This window comes from Zonotrichia leucophrys, chromosome 12 (assembly GCF_028769735.1).
Source record: "Zonotrichia leucophrys gambelii isolate GWCS_2022_RI chromosome 12, RI_Zleu_2.0, whole genome shotgun sequence".
Classification (NCBI taxonomy): domain Eukaryota; kingdom Metazoa; phylum Chordata; class Aves; order Passeriformes; family Passerellidae; genus Zonotrichia; species Zonotrichia leucophrys.
This window is the reverse complement of record NC_088182.1, coordinates 13,880,909-13,898,210: the sequence shown is the minus strand read 5'-3', so window position 1 is coordinate 13,898,210 and position 17,302 is coordinate 13,880,909. Positions and strand designations below refer to the sequence as shown.

Sequence of the window (17,302 nt, the reverse complement as noted above, 5' to 3'; positions counted from 1 at the left end):
CCATCTGCTGCTTGTGGTGCTTTCCAAACACTGCAGCAGAGCTGAGTTGCAGTATCTCACCTGGCCCCCACAGGGAGCGGCAAAGCTTCCCAGGAGCTTTTGATACCAAAAGATGGGAGTGCATCACTTGAGTTGGGTTTGTCAGTCCTGAGCATGGGACTAGAGCAGCAGGAGGAGGCTGTGCAGGAGGAAGGGAGGAGCAGGTGCAGTGTTGCTGTGGGAGCATGCAATGGTTTGCAGCAGCTGGGCTGCACTGGAGCAGTGGCAGAGGTTGCACGAGGCAGGGTGTTTGCCATGGCATTGCATGAGGGAGGCCTGGGCTCACGGTGTGGGCCCTGTGCTGCACCCATGCTGGAGAGAGGAGTGTGCTGCTCCTGGGGAGGAAAGGCCAGGGAACAGCAGTGGGCATCTCCATGCTCACACTGGTATGAACAGCAGTGGGCATCTCCATGCTCACACTGGTGTGAACAGCAGCTGCTGCTGAGCTGAGAGCCTCCTTGCTGGGCTGGGTAGGAGGGAGTCCATGTCTGAGCACCTGGCTGCATCCCATAATGGCACACAGAACACCTGTGTCACTTTTTTTTTCTTTTTTTGATCAATTCCTGATTGCTTTTCCTGCAGCAAAGGAGAAGCAGACCCAGCCGTAGCAATGCCCTGTACCTCTGGTCCTTGTCCTTCCTCTTCTGCCACAGACACCCAGAGTGAATTGTCTGACAGCCCCAGTGTCTCACCCACCCCGCCCCCCTCCTTCCTCTCCTGGGTGTTTGTCCTCCCCCTGCAGGGTGACTGGGTTGAACAGAGCAGGAAGTTCTCAGCTGTGGCCGTGGGGCTGCCAGGGAGGATTTAATTTGCTGGCCTGTTGATAAGTTTAGTGGCTCATTTGCAGTTCCCTTTTCTGGGGGGGTTGTTGCAGTTAAGCAAATCTGGGGGTTTTCAGTCTTAGAGGGACGTGGGGTTGCAGTCTGCTGTGGCCACAGTTACAGAACAATTCTTACAGCAGTTTGGAGTCAGGTTGCCTGTTCCTCAAAGCCTGTGGCTGTGTGTCTGCTGCTCTTTTTCAACCCAGCAGTGACTGTTAGCCCAGTGTGACCAAGCTTTTGCTGACTTACACCATCATCTCAGTTATCAGTCAGCTTTCCTGCCTTTGAGGGCTGGCAGCCTGGCTCCCTCTGGCTTTCTGCCACATCTGTCACCTCTGGACAAATGTGAAGCCACATTTGCTCTGGATGAAACTGAGCTGAGGACACAGATGGCCAGACCTGACCTGGGGAATGAGAGCTCAGCATTAATGGAGAGTGATCCAGGCAGGCAAGGAGCTATAGAAGAGGCAGGGGAAAAGCCAAGCCAGGAGCCAAGTGCCAGCCCCCTGGGCAGGGGAGGGAGTTCCCTACCAGGAGTGGGGACATGATGTAAGCAGGAGGCCAGAAGGTGTGGCCTTTGTGATTACTCGCTGCTGTTGCTGTTGAACAGTAATTTTTTGACCGTGTAGGACAACTGTCACTTGTCACACAGCCCAAAAGGGGTCCCCTGAACCCATCTGGTCCCCCTGGAGCTTCTGGCACTCCTCTGGATCCCAGCTGAGGAGGCTGCACAGAATGTGTCCAGGCACAGGCCATAGCTCTGAGCCAACAAGGAAGTTCATTCCGTACCCTTAAACTCGCTCATCAAGGAAGGGAAAGCCCTAACCTGAGCTTCTCTGGAAAGGGCAGGGCCCCAGAAGTAAACTCCTCCACTTCAGAGTAATTCCGTGGGACCAGACAAAAAAGTGAAGGTGCCAGTCTGAGGTCAAAAGTGGCAGCAGAGATGTGGCCCCACTGTAAAGGTCACCCTGAAGGGAAATTCCTCTTGTTCAGAGCTGTGGCTCGCTATGCCCAGGGTGGGTGAGGAGGAGTCTGTGGTGACTGCAACTGTCATTTTTTTCAAGAGCAAACATGGATCATGTGCCTCTGCTCATCAGCCATTTTTCAGCACTAATCTCTCTCAGGACACTTGACATGGCTCCTGCCATCACTGCTGCAACACACTGCAGGTCCCCAAAGATGCAAGATAATCAGGAAAGTCCCCAAAACTTGCCACAGCTGGGAACTGGAATAGTTCCAGTCCCAGTCGCTGGGGCAGGTGCCAAGAGCAGCTCAAAGCAGCCCCCCAGATCCTGCAGTCACCTGGGCACCCAGAGCAGAGAGGCACATTGTGTGGTGCCTGTTGGTGACAGCTGGCATTTCGTGACAAGTCCCTGCTCCCAAGCACAAAAGAGAGCAGACAGCGGGGCGGGCTGAGCGCATCCCCCGCGTGGGGGCCCCGGCTGCCTTGGCTGCTGGCCAGCGCTGATAAGCAGCTGTCTGACCTTGGGCTGTTGTGAAAGGAGCTCGCTTGGCACAGATGCAGGCAGGAGGCTCAGCAGGGGCTCCCTGCTTCCCCTGGGAGCTGCACTGGAGCTGAGGCCCTGGCTCTTTGTTCCTGCTGGGCTGTGCTGCTCCACTGTCCCTGTTGGTCCAACCCATGGACATGGACACGAGGCCTGACCCCGACCTGCCTCTTCACAGGGTGCTCTGGGGGAGGGCAGTGGCTCACAAAGACCTGGGAGGGACAGCTGGGCCACTTGCTTGGTGTGAGCACAAGAAACAGCCCAGCTCACTTAGGGCTGCCTTCAGTCTGTGGGGAACTGAGCAATCAATACTGCATGGCATAACACTCCTGCAAACAGACTGAAGCAGTTAGGCAAGAAATGGAAAAGCCAAGGATGGGAAAAAGCAACCCCTGAAATTGAGAAAGGAGCTTACTTCTCTTTATCTAGTGAGGATATACCAGCTGTAATCCTGTGTGTAGACTTTACCACCCTTAAATAAGTGGAAAAATTATAGGACTCTGGAGAAGGGAATTTGTTGCCCTTCTTTCTTGTGCTCCTCCTGTTCTTCTTCTGTAAGAGCTGTCATGAGGGATGTGGGACTCCAGGTAGCTCTTCATAATGTAGTTTGTTAGATCCAAGATGTTACAGCAGCCCAGGGTTGTGGGTGACAGAGCCTGTGCCTACAGCTGTCAGCTCCAGCTGCAGGCAGGCCTGGAGACCCTTTGGTTTTGGTTACAATGCATTATAGACTTTTCTTTGCTGAGCACCTTAAAACAGAAGGACCAATCTATACCTTAATTTTTACCTATAGCCTATCATAGCTACTATAATTACCATATTCATGTTATTGTTCACCAATCACTAAACGTTAGTATGTTACAGTTAAAGCTAGAAGTTGTTTTTCAGTTTTCTTGCAGTGGAAAATTCTGAGGCCTTTTTTCTACTTGCAACATCGGCAGTCTTGTTTGCCTGTGCTGTCTTTCTGCTTGGTAAAAACACCTTCTTGTTTGAGGTGGGTTTATCCTTTGCTCTAAGCCATAAAAACCCCTTCTAACTAACACACCCTTTGCCTCCTTGGTTACCCAGTAAGACTTGCTCAGCAATTATTTCCTTCTATATCAAAACTTGCTTTCAATTCCGTTCCTTCTTCAGATTCTACATTCAAAAATCTTTCTGCCAAGCATCCATATTTGTGAGACTTTCTTGTCAAACTTTCATCTTTCCCATTCCTGAAGCACAAACTGCAGGTGTTTCTCTCCCCAAGGCCACGCTCAGTGGCAGCGGTGTTCTCGAAGAATGCTGCAGCCTTGGTGCCACACTGCGCGGGTGGCCTGTCACTACGAAGGCTGCAACTCCCGGGACCATTCTGTGTTTTGCTGCTTTTCCACAGCGTTTCGGAGGATCGGTGACACTACCCTGTTAGCTGTGGGTTTAAAGCCACCCCGCTCTGCGCATTTCACTGATCCCAACCCCCCGAGCCCCTCAGCGCAGGCCCCGCCGAGCCCGGGCGGTGCGGGGGCGATGTCCGGGCGGGGCAGCGCTCGGGGGCGGCTCGGGGCGGGGCCGGGGCCGGCTCCCGGCGGGCCGGGGCGGGCGGAGCGAGGCAGCGGCGGGAGCGGAGCCGCTCCCTCAGCATTGCGCACCATGGCGGCGGCAGGAGCGGGCGGGCGTGTGGCCAGGCTGGAGGAGCTGTCGGCGAAGCCCCTGGGCGCGGCGGAGCCGCTGTCGCTGGGCTCGCTGAACGGCAAGGTGCTGCTGGTGGTCAATGTGGCGTCGCTCTGAGGCACGACCAAGCGCGATTACCAGCAGCTCAACGAGCTGCAGCAGCGCTTCGGTCCCCGCGGGCTCCAGGTCCTCGGCTTCCCCTGCAACCAGTTCGGTCACCAGGTAGGGCGGGTGGCGGGGCCGGGGAGCGGAGGGGAGCCGTCCCCCGGGCCGGGCTCTCACGGGCCGTTCTCGGCGCGATTTTACCTTTGTTTCCTTAGGAAAACTGCACCAACGAAGAAATCCTTCCCATGCTCGAGCACGTTCGGCCTGGCAACGGCTTCAAGCCCAATTTCATGATGTTCGAGAAGTGCGACGTGAACGGGAAGGACGCGCACCCTCTGTTCACCTTCCTGAAAGAGGCGCTGCCCTTCCCGCACGACGACCCCTCGTCGCTGATGACCAACCCGCAGTACATCATCTGGTCCCCGGTGTGCCGCAATGACATCGCCTGGAACTTCGAGAAGTTCCTCATTCGCCCTGACGGCATGCCCTTCAAACGCTACAGCCGGCATTTCGAAACCATCAAGATCCAGGACGACATTGAGATGCTTCTGCAGAAGGTTGACTAGAAAGTTCTCTGCCCTTTGCCCTTGCTGTTGGCTGTTTTTCTTGCAGGGACCCGCTGCTTTGGCAGAAATCCCAATGTCTCGTGCAGATTTTGCTTATGATGGTGCATCTTCCAAATCCTTGAAGTGTGCCTGATGTTTTCAAAAGTTGCACGGGAATGTTTGGGAAGGTATGCCAGGGCAAGCAGCTGTGAGTTTCAGTAGTTCACTGTGATTCTCTGAATAAAAATTGTGTAGTTTCTTTAAGGCTGTGGCTTGATAAATCTGTGTGAGTTGGGTAAAATGTGGTGGGTCTGTTACCTGTTCATCAGCCCATGTGGGTGCTCACCTGGAGCACTCGAGCACGGCCGTGCAGTCAGGCTGAACTAAACTGAGGGCATGAGCTCTGCAAGCCCACTGCAAGTGAATCAGTACCATGTCCTGCCCCACGTGTAACAAGCCTGGGAGGGTGGTGGGGAACAAACAGACCTTGCCCCAGTGCTCACTGGGCCTCCCTTAAGGCTTCGGTGCAGAGGGAACACCCTGGCATGTGGCCAGGGGGTGATTTTACACTGGCTGAATCCCCAGTGTGGCTACCAGCAACAGGTCACAACAGGCTGATAACTGCTAGGGCAGGGAGATGAGCGATTCTGCAGCTTGGGGGGACCTAGACCAGGAGCAGCACCCACTGTCCCTCCCCTTGTCCCAGAGCCACTGCCCCCTCACTGGCCCTACTGGACAGAGCCACTGTCCCCTCACTGGCCCCACCACTTTGTGTCAGTGGTGGCCCAGCACAGATCCTCACGTGCTTGCCCAGTCCTCCATGAGACTGAAGCGCCATGCAAGGAATCATGTGACAAACCAGTTTGTTCATGTTCCCAGTGCAATACCACCCCAATCAACCACCTGGCCCATGGGAACTGTGCCCTGCCTCAGTGTGTCCTTGTTTCCTTTGGGCACAGGAATTGCATGTGACACTCCCAAGTGCAGGTCTGCCAGGAAATATTTCCTTTTCACTTCTTCCATAACAGTTTTTTGACTCCTGGCAACCATGGAGCTGAGAAGTACTTAATGAGAGGTTGGTACAACTGAAGCCAATGATCTTGGAGGTCTTTCCTAATCTTAATGATTCTATGATTCAGTAATAATTCTGACATATTGGCCCTGCTCAGCAATCCTGGTTTTACAGGCTGCTGCTAAATGACTGGAATTATGATTGGTTTCCCACTGGAAATCATGAACCTCTGCCAAATTTCACCTGCCATCCTACTGCCCAGTAGCTCAACTCCTTCTATAGGAAAATGTTCACTCCTCCAATTGCTCTGTGAGCATATTTTCCTTGCAAGCCACTCCTCACAAGGCCTTGTAGCACTGTGCATAAACTTGGTGTGGGACTGAGGAATCCTAACCCTGACTAAAAACTTGGGCTCTTCAAGGGAAGGCATAATGCTTTCAAGCATTCATGCACTGTTTTCATAATAAAAACACTCAGGATTTGAGGGTTTGGTAGGGTTTTTTTCCTTGTTTGTAGCTTTTCACTTCACAAACTCACAGTTGCTTTGTTACTGTACCTATATCCAAGGATCCCTCAAGATTGAGGAGAGACTGGGTAAACCTTGCAACCAGCACCACCCTGCTTGCTGCTACCCCTGAGTCATCGAGCTTTGAACTCGGATTGCACAATCCTCACCAGGGGATTTCTTAAATCCCAGAACAGCTTCATAGAAAAAAACAGGATGTTTTCAGCAGCTATTGTAGCTTTGCAGCAGATGATGCATGGTGTAGGGGATTATTTTTTCAGTTAGTTCTACTTCCTTCATAAATGCAAGATGTTGAAATAGGTGGAAAGTACAGGGGATCAGGAGCAGCAGAAACCTAGGGCACTGAAAATCTTTCTCAATGTGAGCTGTTGCACTTCCTCATTCCTGACTCACCGAACTCGAGCCGAGCGTTTGAGTGGGGCCTCCTCTGTCCCTAACCAGGCTCTGGCTCTGGCCAAGGCCCACAGGGAGCAGAGCCCAACACCTGCTGCAGCTGCATCATGCCATAAAGGTCTCTTGCACCTTGCACTGTGCTTGTTCTGCACCTATGGGGATTTATTTACCTTCTGACTGCTGGGGCTGTGCTAGCAGAACAACAAAGCAACAGCTCCAGCCGTGCCAGAAGCAGCACAGTGACACGATTCCAGGACAAAACTGAGCCATGCCAGCAGGAAGATGAACAATCCCAGTGTAAGCACACCAGCAGGAACTCTGCAGCGTGGCTGAAAGCTGCCCAGCCTTGTTATTCCCTGTCTCATTTCAGCATTCCCTGGAACAGCTGGCTCTGGGGTCCAGTAGGCTGCAGCACAGAGGGACTGGCTGGAGCTGCCTGGCAGTGACAGGGACAGTGCAGCACGGTCCCCACGCAGGATCTCACCCCAAACCTTGGCTGGTGCTGTGATGAGCGGAGGTGAACACTTCACCACAGGCAGCAGCTCTGTACTGAGGGGAGGCATGAAGAATCCCGGGCAATTCTTCAGGTATTATAAATCAGCCCAGTTCTATTTCTGTAATTCCAGAAAGAAACAGACTGACTCAGAGGGCAACCTTAAAATAAATACTACTTTAGCACAATTGGCTGCTTCTGTGGCTTGAGGAAGTTGTTCTTTCAACATCTCCTGTCTGTCACATATACACTCCTACACTACACTTTAATTGCAAACACTTAATCCCTCTGTTAGTGTTCCTGTTTTTCCATTCTTCTGCACATCAAAGTTTCATATATTCTCTCCTTCACAGAAAGTGTTTGTCCCCTACTTGTCCTCCCTCCCAGTGATTCTTCCCCCCTTTAGCTGCTGATAGTTGCAGCCAACTTCTTAAATTCTTAAACAAGTTCAAATATTTGAAGGTGTCAGGAGTGTTAACTAGTTCCATGAAAAATTATCCTTCCTGGCCCTTTCTCCCTCACCCAGATTCCCTAGTGTTCTGCCCACCAAACCCTGGGCTATCTGCTGAAATCCTGGCTGATGAGATGTGTTCAGAAGTGTCTACTCAACAGAAGTGCCATCAGCCTGAGTCTGAGACCTTTCTTACTCAGCCTGTACAAGGTTCTTTCAGCTATTTAAATTCCCTTTCTCCTCGGCAGCTTTCAGTCACTGTGTTTGATCATTGCCACCACAAGGCAGGCTGGGAACACCTGCCTCAGTCCTGTGGTACTTGAGGGGGCTTTGCTGCTGTCAGTGCCACTTTCATACCCATTGGGATGAGCTGGAGATGGGGGCAGAAATCCATGGCTGAAAGGAAAGTGCTTGAGGAGCGAGGAGAACACAGACATCTCTGTCTACAGTGAAACTGGAACAATGTAATTTTCTTGCACTGAATCAGAAAACCCTGAATTAAACCATTTAATTGTTTACCACACTTTCTATGAGGAGTCAGTAATTCATTAGCAGAGTGAGGTCAGCCACCAAGTACTATCTCAGAATAGCTGACTCATTTTAAAAACACACCCAGCCTTGCCATAATAGGGTGTGTTAGAGCCTGAAGGGGCCCTGCCCTCTGAGAAAAACTGAAGTAACAACACTCAACTCTTACTGGAAGGAGAAAATGGTTCTTTCAGCGTTAACTGAATGGAATTGCTCTGCTGTCAGGAAGATAAAAGGCTTTTATCACGTTACCCTGGTTGCTGCAGCAGTGCCAGGCTGGCAGAGCCCACCTGCCCATGGTGCTGCCAGAAGGCTCCTGGCACAGGCAGTCACAGCACCCCCGCCTTTTTTTCACATAAGGTAAAGGGATTTCTTTGGTGCATCCGTTTAAGGCAGATTTTTTGAATTCTACCCAAGAGCCCTCCTTCTCAAGGACCCGACACGGTACTGGAGGGATCAATGTCTGAATCTCCTGGAGCAGTTCTCTCCTCAGACATGCCCCAGTCAGTCACACACACCCGTTGTCCCGTTTATTCCCCTAACAATTTGCAGTGCAACGCCCTCACCAGTGTGCCCCACGTCAGAAAATGGAGCGTCTAAAACCGAAACCACAGTCCAACGCAATGGGTCTGCCACCAGTTTTGACAGAGAGAGAGAGAAAAATAAACTCTTTATATGAAGAACTAAAGCTTGGGTTCGATCTCCACTGAGCCATAATTCAGGGAGGAGATTCTTGCTGAGAAAGTGAAGCACACGGTGCCTGGAGCCCAGAGCAAGGGGCTGGCAGGAGCCACCCTGGGCAGCTTTGGGGAGGGCTGGGCTGGTGCTGCTGCGGAGGCGGAAGGGAGCACAGTGTTCGCACAAGTGTTCTTATCTGAGCACTCAAAGAGGCTGGCGAGGGAGCCCTCTCGACCACGAAGCTCCCTCGGGGACGAGGTCTATCCCCGCGGGCAGCGCTCCTGCTCCCCGGGCTCCCCCTGCAGCCCCCGTACGAGCGCTCAGCGCGGCGCACACTCCGCCCTTCCCAAGCGCCCTCACGGTGCCGCCGCAAGATGGCGGCCGCCGCCATAGCGCGCGCGGCCCCGCCCACCCCGTCACGGAGCGCGCGCGGGCGGGGCGGGTCCCTCCCACTCGCCCAGCGCGTGCCCGCCCGCGCGCTCGCGCGCGCTCCGACCTCCGCCCGCGCCGGGTCTCGCGCACGGACATGGCGGCGGCCGCGGCCGGCGGGGAACGGACCCGGCCGGACCCGGCGGAGCAGCGGGCCGAGCTGGGGCCGCTCCTGGCCACGGCCCTCCGGCCCGGCGAGTCCTGGTGAGCACACCCGCGCCTCCCCTCCCTCCCCGTCCCCCTCCCCTGCGGGCGGCGGGGCCTGCGGGCCGGGCCGCGCCGCCGCTGAGGGGCCGCGCCGGGCGGTGCCGTGTGTTGCAGGTACCTGGTGGAGAGCCGGTGGTTCAAGCAATGGAAGAAGTACGTGGGCTTCGATACCTGGGACATGTTCGGCGCCGGCGATCCCAACCTCTTCCCGGGCCCCGTCGACAACGCGGGCCTGTTCCCGGGGCCCATCGACAACTCGGGCCTGTTCGGCGGTGAGTGCTGCGGGCAGCGGGGCCGGGGCTCGGCCGGGAACTTCCCCGCGCCGCTTTCGCTTTCGGAGCCGGGCGCTGCAGGGGGCGCGCGGCCGCACCGCCCTGGCCCTGAGGGGACCGGCCGGGCTCTGCCTCCCCGGAGCGCCGCTGTTCCTCCGTGTCCCGGCACTACGTGTGTGCCTCTGGAGAGGAAAAGGCGCTGATTGATGCCCTGCTCTCTGCTGTCTGTCTCTCTTTTAGATCCGCAAACTCAAAGTTTGAAAGAACACCTCATTGATGAGCTGGATTACGTGCTGGTGCCCACCGAAGCCTGGAACAAACTAGTAGCGTGGTACGGCTGTATAGACGGACAGCAGCCTATTGTGAGGAAAGTAAGTATGGCTGAATCAACTTCTCCTGGTTTCATTTTTTGATCTCCATCAAACGTAAATGGTTTATTTTGCCACATGCCAGCTAAGACAGGATTCTCAGTAGCTCTTTGGAGATAATAATGTGAGGTCTTTTTGCCTTGTGTGAAAGAACAGCTTGCCTGTATTTCAGCCAAAATGCCTGAATGTTTAGGGTTCTGAGTTGATGGTTTATCAGGAACAAGAACCCTGAACCTTGTTCAGGTTATGATTCTTTGGACTAGAACAGTGCTTTTATATTGCATAGAGTAGTTTGTACTTTGTGGGTCAGTGTAAGTTGCTGGTCAAACTAGTTTATCTTCCAGGACAGAATTAGTCTTTTGGTAGAGATGGATTAGGGACTTCTCTGGAGCGTAAGGTGATTCTTATTTTCTCTTCCAAAATTGTGTGATTCTAAAATCTTTATAAAGAGATGGATATATGATTTTGTTCTGTAAGTCATATTTTTGGTTGACAATTGCAGTCATCATTCTGAATATGTAACCTGTTTTGTAAGGTGAAATTGGCAAGTGTTTGTTTTCATTTTGTTTGGGTTTTTTTTTGGTTGGTTGTTTTTTTTGGAAAGTGCATAGGTAAAAGGTTTTTTGTTTTTATTTAGTTTTAGCCAATTGTTCTGACTAAATTGAGCAATGCCAGTGTGTGGGGCTCATTAAGAAACTAATCACTACACCAAGTGTTGATATAATATGGAATTAACATCACTTATGTTTAAGCAGCACTGTGTTGTAAGTAAGGATTACTTCAAGGTGTAACACCTAGCAAAGTGTGGCACCAGAAGGGAAGTAAGATCAGGAAGTGCTGGAACATTGTCATTCAGTGTGGGCTAGAAATTGCAGGTAGTAAGAAATTCTGATGTCTTAGGAGTGGTGAGTTAACCCAGGATCACCTGGGTTACTTCAGGTTCTCTCAGCTGAGTAGACAGAACTCCCATGGAAGCAAGAAGCAGGAGAGGAGAAATAATTACAGCATTAAAGGAGATGTGGTTTTAGAGGAACATGTAACATCTTGAGGAATTGCAGGTCTGTGCTGAGAGGGAGAACTGGTGCTGTCAGTGATCAGTGCCTCTCCAAGTGAGGGAGCTTTTCTTCCTGAGCTGGCTGATTGCTGTCACAAAGCCCTTTTTTTGTGGCACACACTCCCTTTTCTGAAAAAATTGAAATTTGACAAGAGATTTGGGAGCTATTGGGGAAACACTTGGGCTTAACTGCATGAGCCTTCTTTTGTTGTGGTATCTGATGCTGCTTTCAATAGTGCAATAACCAAGGGGGTAGAACTCAGTGCTGGTTTACAGACCTGACATGCCAGGTTATTCTGGGTCTAGTTAAGAGTAAAGTTTTCAAGTTTTGAATTGCTGTGAAACTGTCAGTCTCTGTTGTTAACCTGATAACTGAAGGGGTTTTTATATTTAAGAAAATGCTAAAATATAGCAGAATAGTAGGTTTGTGGGATGTAAGAGCATCTTACAAAAATCCAGTGGGTCAGTGAGACACAGAAGCTGCCCTGCTGCACCTGAGTAGGATGTGGGCAGGATCTGGTTACAGTATTCCCCAGATTGCATTATAAAAGTCAAGCACTTAAACTTGTGGTCCTTGAGTGCCTTAAGACTTTTCCTAAAGGTGGATCAACTGTAATTCATACATAAAAATATCCATAAAAATAGGATCTGGGAAATGATTTTCAGGCATCTTTATGGTTTTAAAAGATATTTCTTCCATCTCTGTGTTTGATGATCAGAGCCAAGTACAGGAGGATTAGATTTGATTTATTTGTGGTTCAGTTTCTTTTGATAGTCTCAAACCATATTTTTGGGCAGTCATCTCTGGAGTCCTGTGGGAAGGTTTATTAATGTGCTTCCTCAGCAGCTGGGTTGTGCTGAGATTGCTGGGCAGTGGCTTGACATGAGCTGTCCTTTGGCAGAGAACAAGGGAGCTGCTCAGATGCAGTTTAAAAGACATCTGCAGGTGATTAGAGACTCCATTCCTCCATCCTGATGGACACAATGATCTGATCAGGAACTTCTTGGAAAGAGTTCTTTTCTTTTCTGAATATGGCTCTTACTTGTTTCTAACTACAGAATGCTGGAGAACAGGAAGTCACGTTTAGTGACATTTATTCTGAAAAATAAATGGAGAACTTTTGACTTGGTTTCTTTTCTTTCCTGAAAACAAGTCTGCTCTGCTTGTCAAGAAGCTGCTTAAACAGGGAGTTTTACTTTCTGTTGTAACAGCAAAGTACTGAAGATCTTGTCAAATGTGTTTGTTAATTATTTACCTTTAAAGCACCTTGCATATCTAATACAACCTTCTAAAAGCAGCAATCCTCAGAAATGGAAGCATAATTTAGTGGAATTGTCACTATAAGTCTAGGTCTTAATTCTTTGTTTCTTTCCAAAGCTGGGTAGTTTTTTCTGTAATATGTTAGGTGTAGATCATACCAAGTCTGGTGTCACAGGAATAGAATGGAATATTTCAGTTGGAAGGGACTTAATCATCTGGTCCAACTGCCTGACCAATTCAGGTCTGATTGAAAGTTAAAGCAAATTAAGGGCACTGTCCAAATGCCTCTCACTGTTACTTTTAAATATTATACCAGCTTTTTCAATGAAATATGTTCCATTTTCTACAAAGCCTCCAGAGAGAATTGAGGTGTGGGGTTTTCTTTTTTTCTTACTCTTCCTATTACATTGCAGTTGTCTCATAACTGGCCTGTGAAATGTGCTTTTCTTTATGGCATAATGCATTCTGTGATCTGGTGATCCCAGAATACATTAAGTGAAGAATGGTGTCCAGTTTTATGGAAGATTTTTAAAAAATATGCTGGAAGCTAGGGGCATGAGTAAATGTACCTACTGGAATATTCTCTCAAATGCAAAGTTGATTTGAAAGGTACTCTGAAATAAAGCAGTGGCATCCAAACAACTTCAGAGGTACTTTTCTGTTCTTGCTAGGAGAGAGTATTGAGGCAGGTTCTGTGTACTGTGCAGAAAAATAATTAATGCTTTGGTTTGCTCTCTTCTGGTAGAAGAGATTTTGCTCCAGTGTTCCAGCTTGGTTTAATTCTTTTATAAAACTTAACCAAAGACTAGAGGCAAAAGGTATTTTTCTTCTAGAATGCTTTGTGTTATCAAGTGTTTTTCATGAGTGCTTAGCTGACACTCAGTTCAGCTGTGATATAGACCTCTGGAACTTTGCACTGTGGAAGGAAAGCACTGGGATTTTCCATTTAAAAAACCAAACAAAACCCCCCAACAAGCTGGTGACTGAATGTGGGAGCAATCAGTGTTCAGTTTATGGCTTGACTCTCAGTTCTCCACAAGGCTCACAGCATTTAGAGCTGTGTGCTCCAGAGGGGTGCCCAGTGCTGCAGCTGTGTGTTGCCTTGCTCCCTGTGTGCAGGTGGTGGAGTATGGGCTCTTTGTGAAGCACTACAAGGTCGAGGTTTATCTCCTGGAGCTGAAGCTGTGCGAGAGCAGCGATCCCGACAATGTCATCAGCTGCCACTTCAGCAAGGCAGATACTGTTGGTAAGTAGCTCTCTGGTAGATGAAGCTGTGCTCTGAGGCTGTCTCAGGAGATAATCTCTGCCCTCCAGAACCTCCAGACTGGAGCAAATCTGACTTTTCTCTCTCTCTCTCATTGCTATGTTTTTCACATGTTAAAATGCTGAATGTCTGCTGTCCTGTATGTACAGTACTAAACTGAAGAAAACATTTGTCTTGGTATGACCCTGGCCAAAAGGCCAGGCACCCTCAAAAACTGCTCACTCACCCTCCCCTGCCACAGCTGGGCAGAGGAGAGAAGAAAATTAACGAAGGGTTAATGAGTTAAGGACTGAGAGAAAACACTGCAAAGGCAAAACAGGCATGACTTAGAGGTAGACAGTCAGTTTATTACTAACAGAATCACAGGAGGATAATGAGAAGTAAAAATAAGCCCTTAAAAACACCTCTTCTTCCCCCAGCCCCTCCCTCCTTCCCACCAACAGGGCATGGGGGTTTGGTGAGTTTATCAGCTGAGGTTTTCTTCTGCTGCTCCAGGAGAGGAACCCTTCCCTGTGGGGCTGTGGGATCCCTCCCACGGGGACAGCTCTCCATGTACTACTCTGGTGTGGGTCCAATCTCCTGAGCAGCACTCCTCCCAACACTGCTGCAATGTGAGCCCCTCCCATGGGCACACAGCCCTCCCAACACTGCTGCAGTGTCAGCCCCTGCCATGGGCACACAGCCCTCCCACAACTGCTGTGACGAGGGTCTCTCTTCCCACGGGGTGCAGCACTCCAAGGACAGGCTGCTCCAGCCTGGAAGCAGGGCCCTCTCTCTCCACTGGGGCTTCTGCTGGATCACAGCCTCCTGCAGGCATGGTGGGTGGATCTCTGCATCCCCCCTGGATCCCCATGGGCTGTGGTTGAATCCCTGGATCCCCATGGGCTGCAGGGGCTCAGCTGCTTCACCCTGCTCTCCCCACAGCCTGCAGAGGGGTCTCGTTTCCAGCACCTGCAGCACCTCCTCCCCCTCCTTCTCCACTGACCTTGGTGTCTCCATGTTGTTTCCCTCACATGTTCTCACCTCCTCCTCTTCTCTGACTAGGAAATGACTTTGTGCAGTTTAGTTTGATTTTCTTCTTAAATATGTAATCACAGATGTTACCACCCTCTCTAACTGGCCTGTCCTTGGCCAGCAGCATGTCCTTGTTCAGGGCCATCAGGGATTGGCTCTGCTGGACATGCTGGAAGCTTCCAGCAGCTCCTCACAGGAGCCACCTCTGTGGCCTCTCCCCCTACCAAAGTGCAGGCCATGCAAAACCAGCACAGCATCTTTGTGGGCAACTTGACAGTGGTAACTGAAAACTTGACCCTGTGTTTTCAGATGAAGAGAAGTTGGCCTTTGGGCAGAAAGTTCTCAGAGTGTTCTGCATGTTATTGGTTTGAGGGCTTGACAGGCAAATACATGACTGAAAACAGAAGTTTTTCAGTTTTTCAGACTTAATATTTGACAAACTATATGAGCAATTATAACTTCCATAATATGTTTTCTGCTTGAAGGATCTTGAAGGACAAGTGATGTACCTCCTTGCTGAATGAATGTCTTAGTGTTTCTCCTAAAGCACTCATGTTTTAGGAATTTTGGTGGTTTTACTTTCTCCTGAACAGCTACCATTGAGAAAGAAATGAGAAAACTATTCAATATCCCAGCTGAGAAGGAAACCAGGCTATGGAACAGATATATGAGTAACACTTATGAGCAGCTCAGCAAGCTGGACAGCACAGTGCAAGATGCAGGGCTCTATCAGGGTCAGGTAAGGGACATAACTTTTTCTCTCTCTTTTTTTTTTGTTAATGTAGTGCTTTTGCTGATGTGTATATTTTTTCACTTGCTTTTATGTACTTTGAGCAAACATTGACAGTGGGATTTGCTAATGCTTTTGCAAAATGTGTAACAGACTTGCAGTTACCTTTATTACCTGCACTCTCTTTCAGGTTGTTTTAATAGAAGTGAAAAATGAAGATGGCACGTGGCCTGGACAGCATTGCCTGGCAAAGTAAGCAAGCATGTTCTAAAGGTTTCTGTTATTTTGTGCAGCTTGTTTGCTAGGCTTTAGTGACCACATGTTCTCTCTGAAAGCCTGATTATCACTGGCTGTTGTGGCTTCCTTTGTTTTGGTTATTTTGAAGGAGAGAAAATCTGAAATATAAATATTCTTCAGTGGTTCTACTGCTGGTTTCTTTTCTTAGCAAGAGTGTGTTTTAAAGCCTGTTTCAAACAGGTTGTATAAGGATTAAATAGCTTAGGGTTTCTATAGTGCTTAGGAGGCAAAAGTGCTATTTGTGTTGAGCTAGTGTGCTTAAAAAGCTACCTCTGCACACTGCACAGTGAAATAAATAATCTGTCCTTTGCAGCTGTAGAACAGAAAGGATCTTGGAGTGTGTTCCCAAACCTGCCAGTAGTGAATGCTCAGAGTTCTGGTAGTTCCTTCTTAAAAAGGGTATAGAAATAGGTGACTAACACCCCTCCCACAAAAGACAATTACAGAAGCCTCTAAAAGTGACCCAGATTCCCTCAGTGCTCTCTGATTTAGAGAAGAGCTGGGTAATTGCAGGGCTTGGTGAAATATGATGTGTATAGAGTGAATGGTGTAGAATGGAAGTTGCAATGATAAGGAACTGCTCATATCAAGTCCTGCTACAGAAAGTAGAATTTGATGGCTTCCCCTGTCTCATGCCTGCTTGGTGCCTTTCCAGGGGCCATCTGACTTGATATTGATAAAGAAAATGCTTTTCTGTACAATCAGTTCACTTACAGAGCCTGATGCCAAGTGAGCTCATTTGAAATCAAGATACACTAGTCTTAAACTTGAAGAGTTGATGAGATAGGTCAGTGAAACCTCTTCTGAAACAGCACTTTGAGAGATCATACTGTGGAAATTAATCAGGAGAATGCCCTGAATGGGATTATAGTGAACTTTCTATAGGATTGCCATGTAAAAAGCAGCTAAACATTCATATCATGTACCTGGTTGAAGTCAGTATGGGAGAGGCAGCTGTGCAAGACCAATCACAACCTTTTGTTTCTACAGGAAACAAAGCTAAAAAGGAGCTGTGTAGCATTCTCAGGCCTCAGAGCAGTCCTTTGGCAGCAGCTAGTTTGATATGTAAAGGCTTTGATTTAACCTCTAGTGATAGATAAATGAAAGTGGGTATTGGTATGTAGATTACTATTTTCTAATGACATAAAAATATTTACTTACTGTAGCATGAAACTTGTGAAATGGACTTGATACTGGTAATGGTGGCTGAAAGAAGTGTACTAAGTAATACAAAGATTTATATGTTCTTTTGTACTTTGTCTTATGCTTTGTCCTATCTTAGGCAAGATTTTCCTTCAGTGTTCTATTTCTCAGCTCCAGAAAATACATGAGGAATTTAATATTTGGAGCTCTTTTTTTTCTGGGCTGCACCAGTTTATTACTGAAAGCTTATGAGGGAATTTTTCCTGAATTTAGAGTTTTGATGACATCAACCAAACAGAATGCAGAGCTCCCTGCTGTTGATAGAGAATTGGAGAGCACCTGCATCACTGCCCAAGTGCCAGGAGAGGTTCTGGCAAGCTGGGAGTTCATTTCCTCCCCCCTCAGAGGGTGGGTGGTTCTGTGCCATCAGGATTTTTCCCCACCCTTTGCTGCTTGTCAGAGGCACTGGCCCCCTAGCAGAGGAAATAGCTTTTCCACAGGTTTGGCAGCTGTGGAAATT

At 49.3% G+C, this 17,302-nt stretch overlaps 2 protein-coding genes across 3 annotated transcripts in view; both read left to right on the top strand.

The window, feature by feature from the left end:
- Positions 1 to 3,942: 3,942 nt before the first annotated feature.
- GPX1 (glutathione peroxidase 1) lies at positions 3,943 to 4,926 on the top strand. Its single transcript, XM_064723834.1, has 2 exons — positions 3,943 to 4,234; positions 4,333 to 4,926. The coding sequence occupies exons 1-2, from the start codon at positions 3,992 to 3,994 to the stop codon at positions 4,681 to 4,683; spliced, it is 594 nt and encodes a 197-aa protein (XP_064579904.1). The 5' UTR covers positions 3,943 to 3,991; the 3' UTR covers positions 4,684 to 4,926.
- A 4,298-nt stretch (positions 4,927 to 9,224) lies between these two features.
- USP4 (ubiquitin specific peptidase 4) overlaps positions 9,225 to 17,302 on the top strand; it is a 34,787-nt gene continuing 26,709 nt past the window's right edge. For both annotated transcript variants that reach the window (XM_064724545.1, XM_064724544.1), the window contains exons 1-6: positions 9,225 to 9,376; positions 9,494 to 9,651; positions 9,892 to 10,022; positions 13,454 to 13,580; positions 15,206 to 15,351; positions 15,533 to 15,594. In XM_064724545.1, coding sequence (XP_064580615.1) covers positions 9,270 to 9,376; positions 9,494 to 9,651; positions 9,892 to 10,022; positions 13,454 to 13,580; positions 15,206 to 15,351; positions 15,533 to 15,594 — 731 coding nt within the window. In that variant the 5' untranslated portion in view covers positions 9,225 to 9,269. The remainder of the gene's footprint in view (positions 9,377 to 9,493; positions 9,652 to 9,891; positions 10,023 to 13,453; positions 13,581 to 15,205; positions 15,352 to 15,532; positions 15,595 to 17,302) is intronic.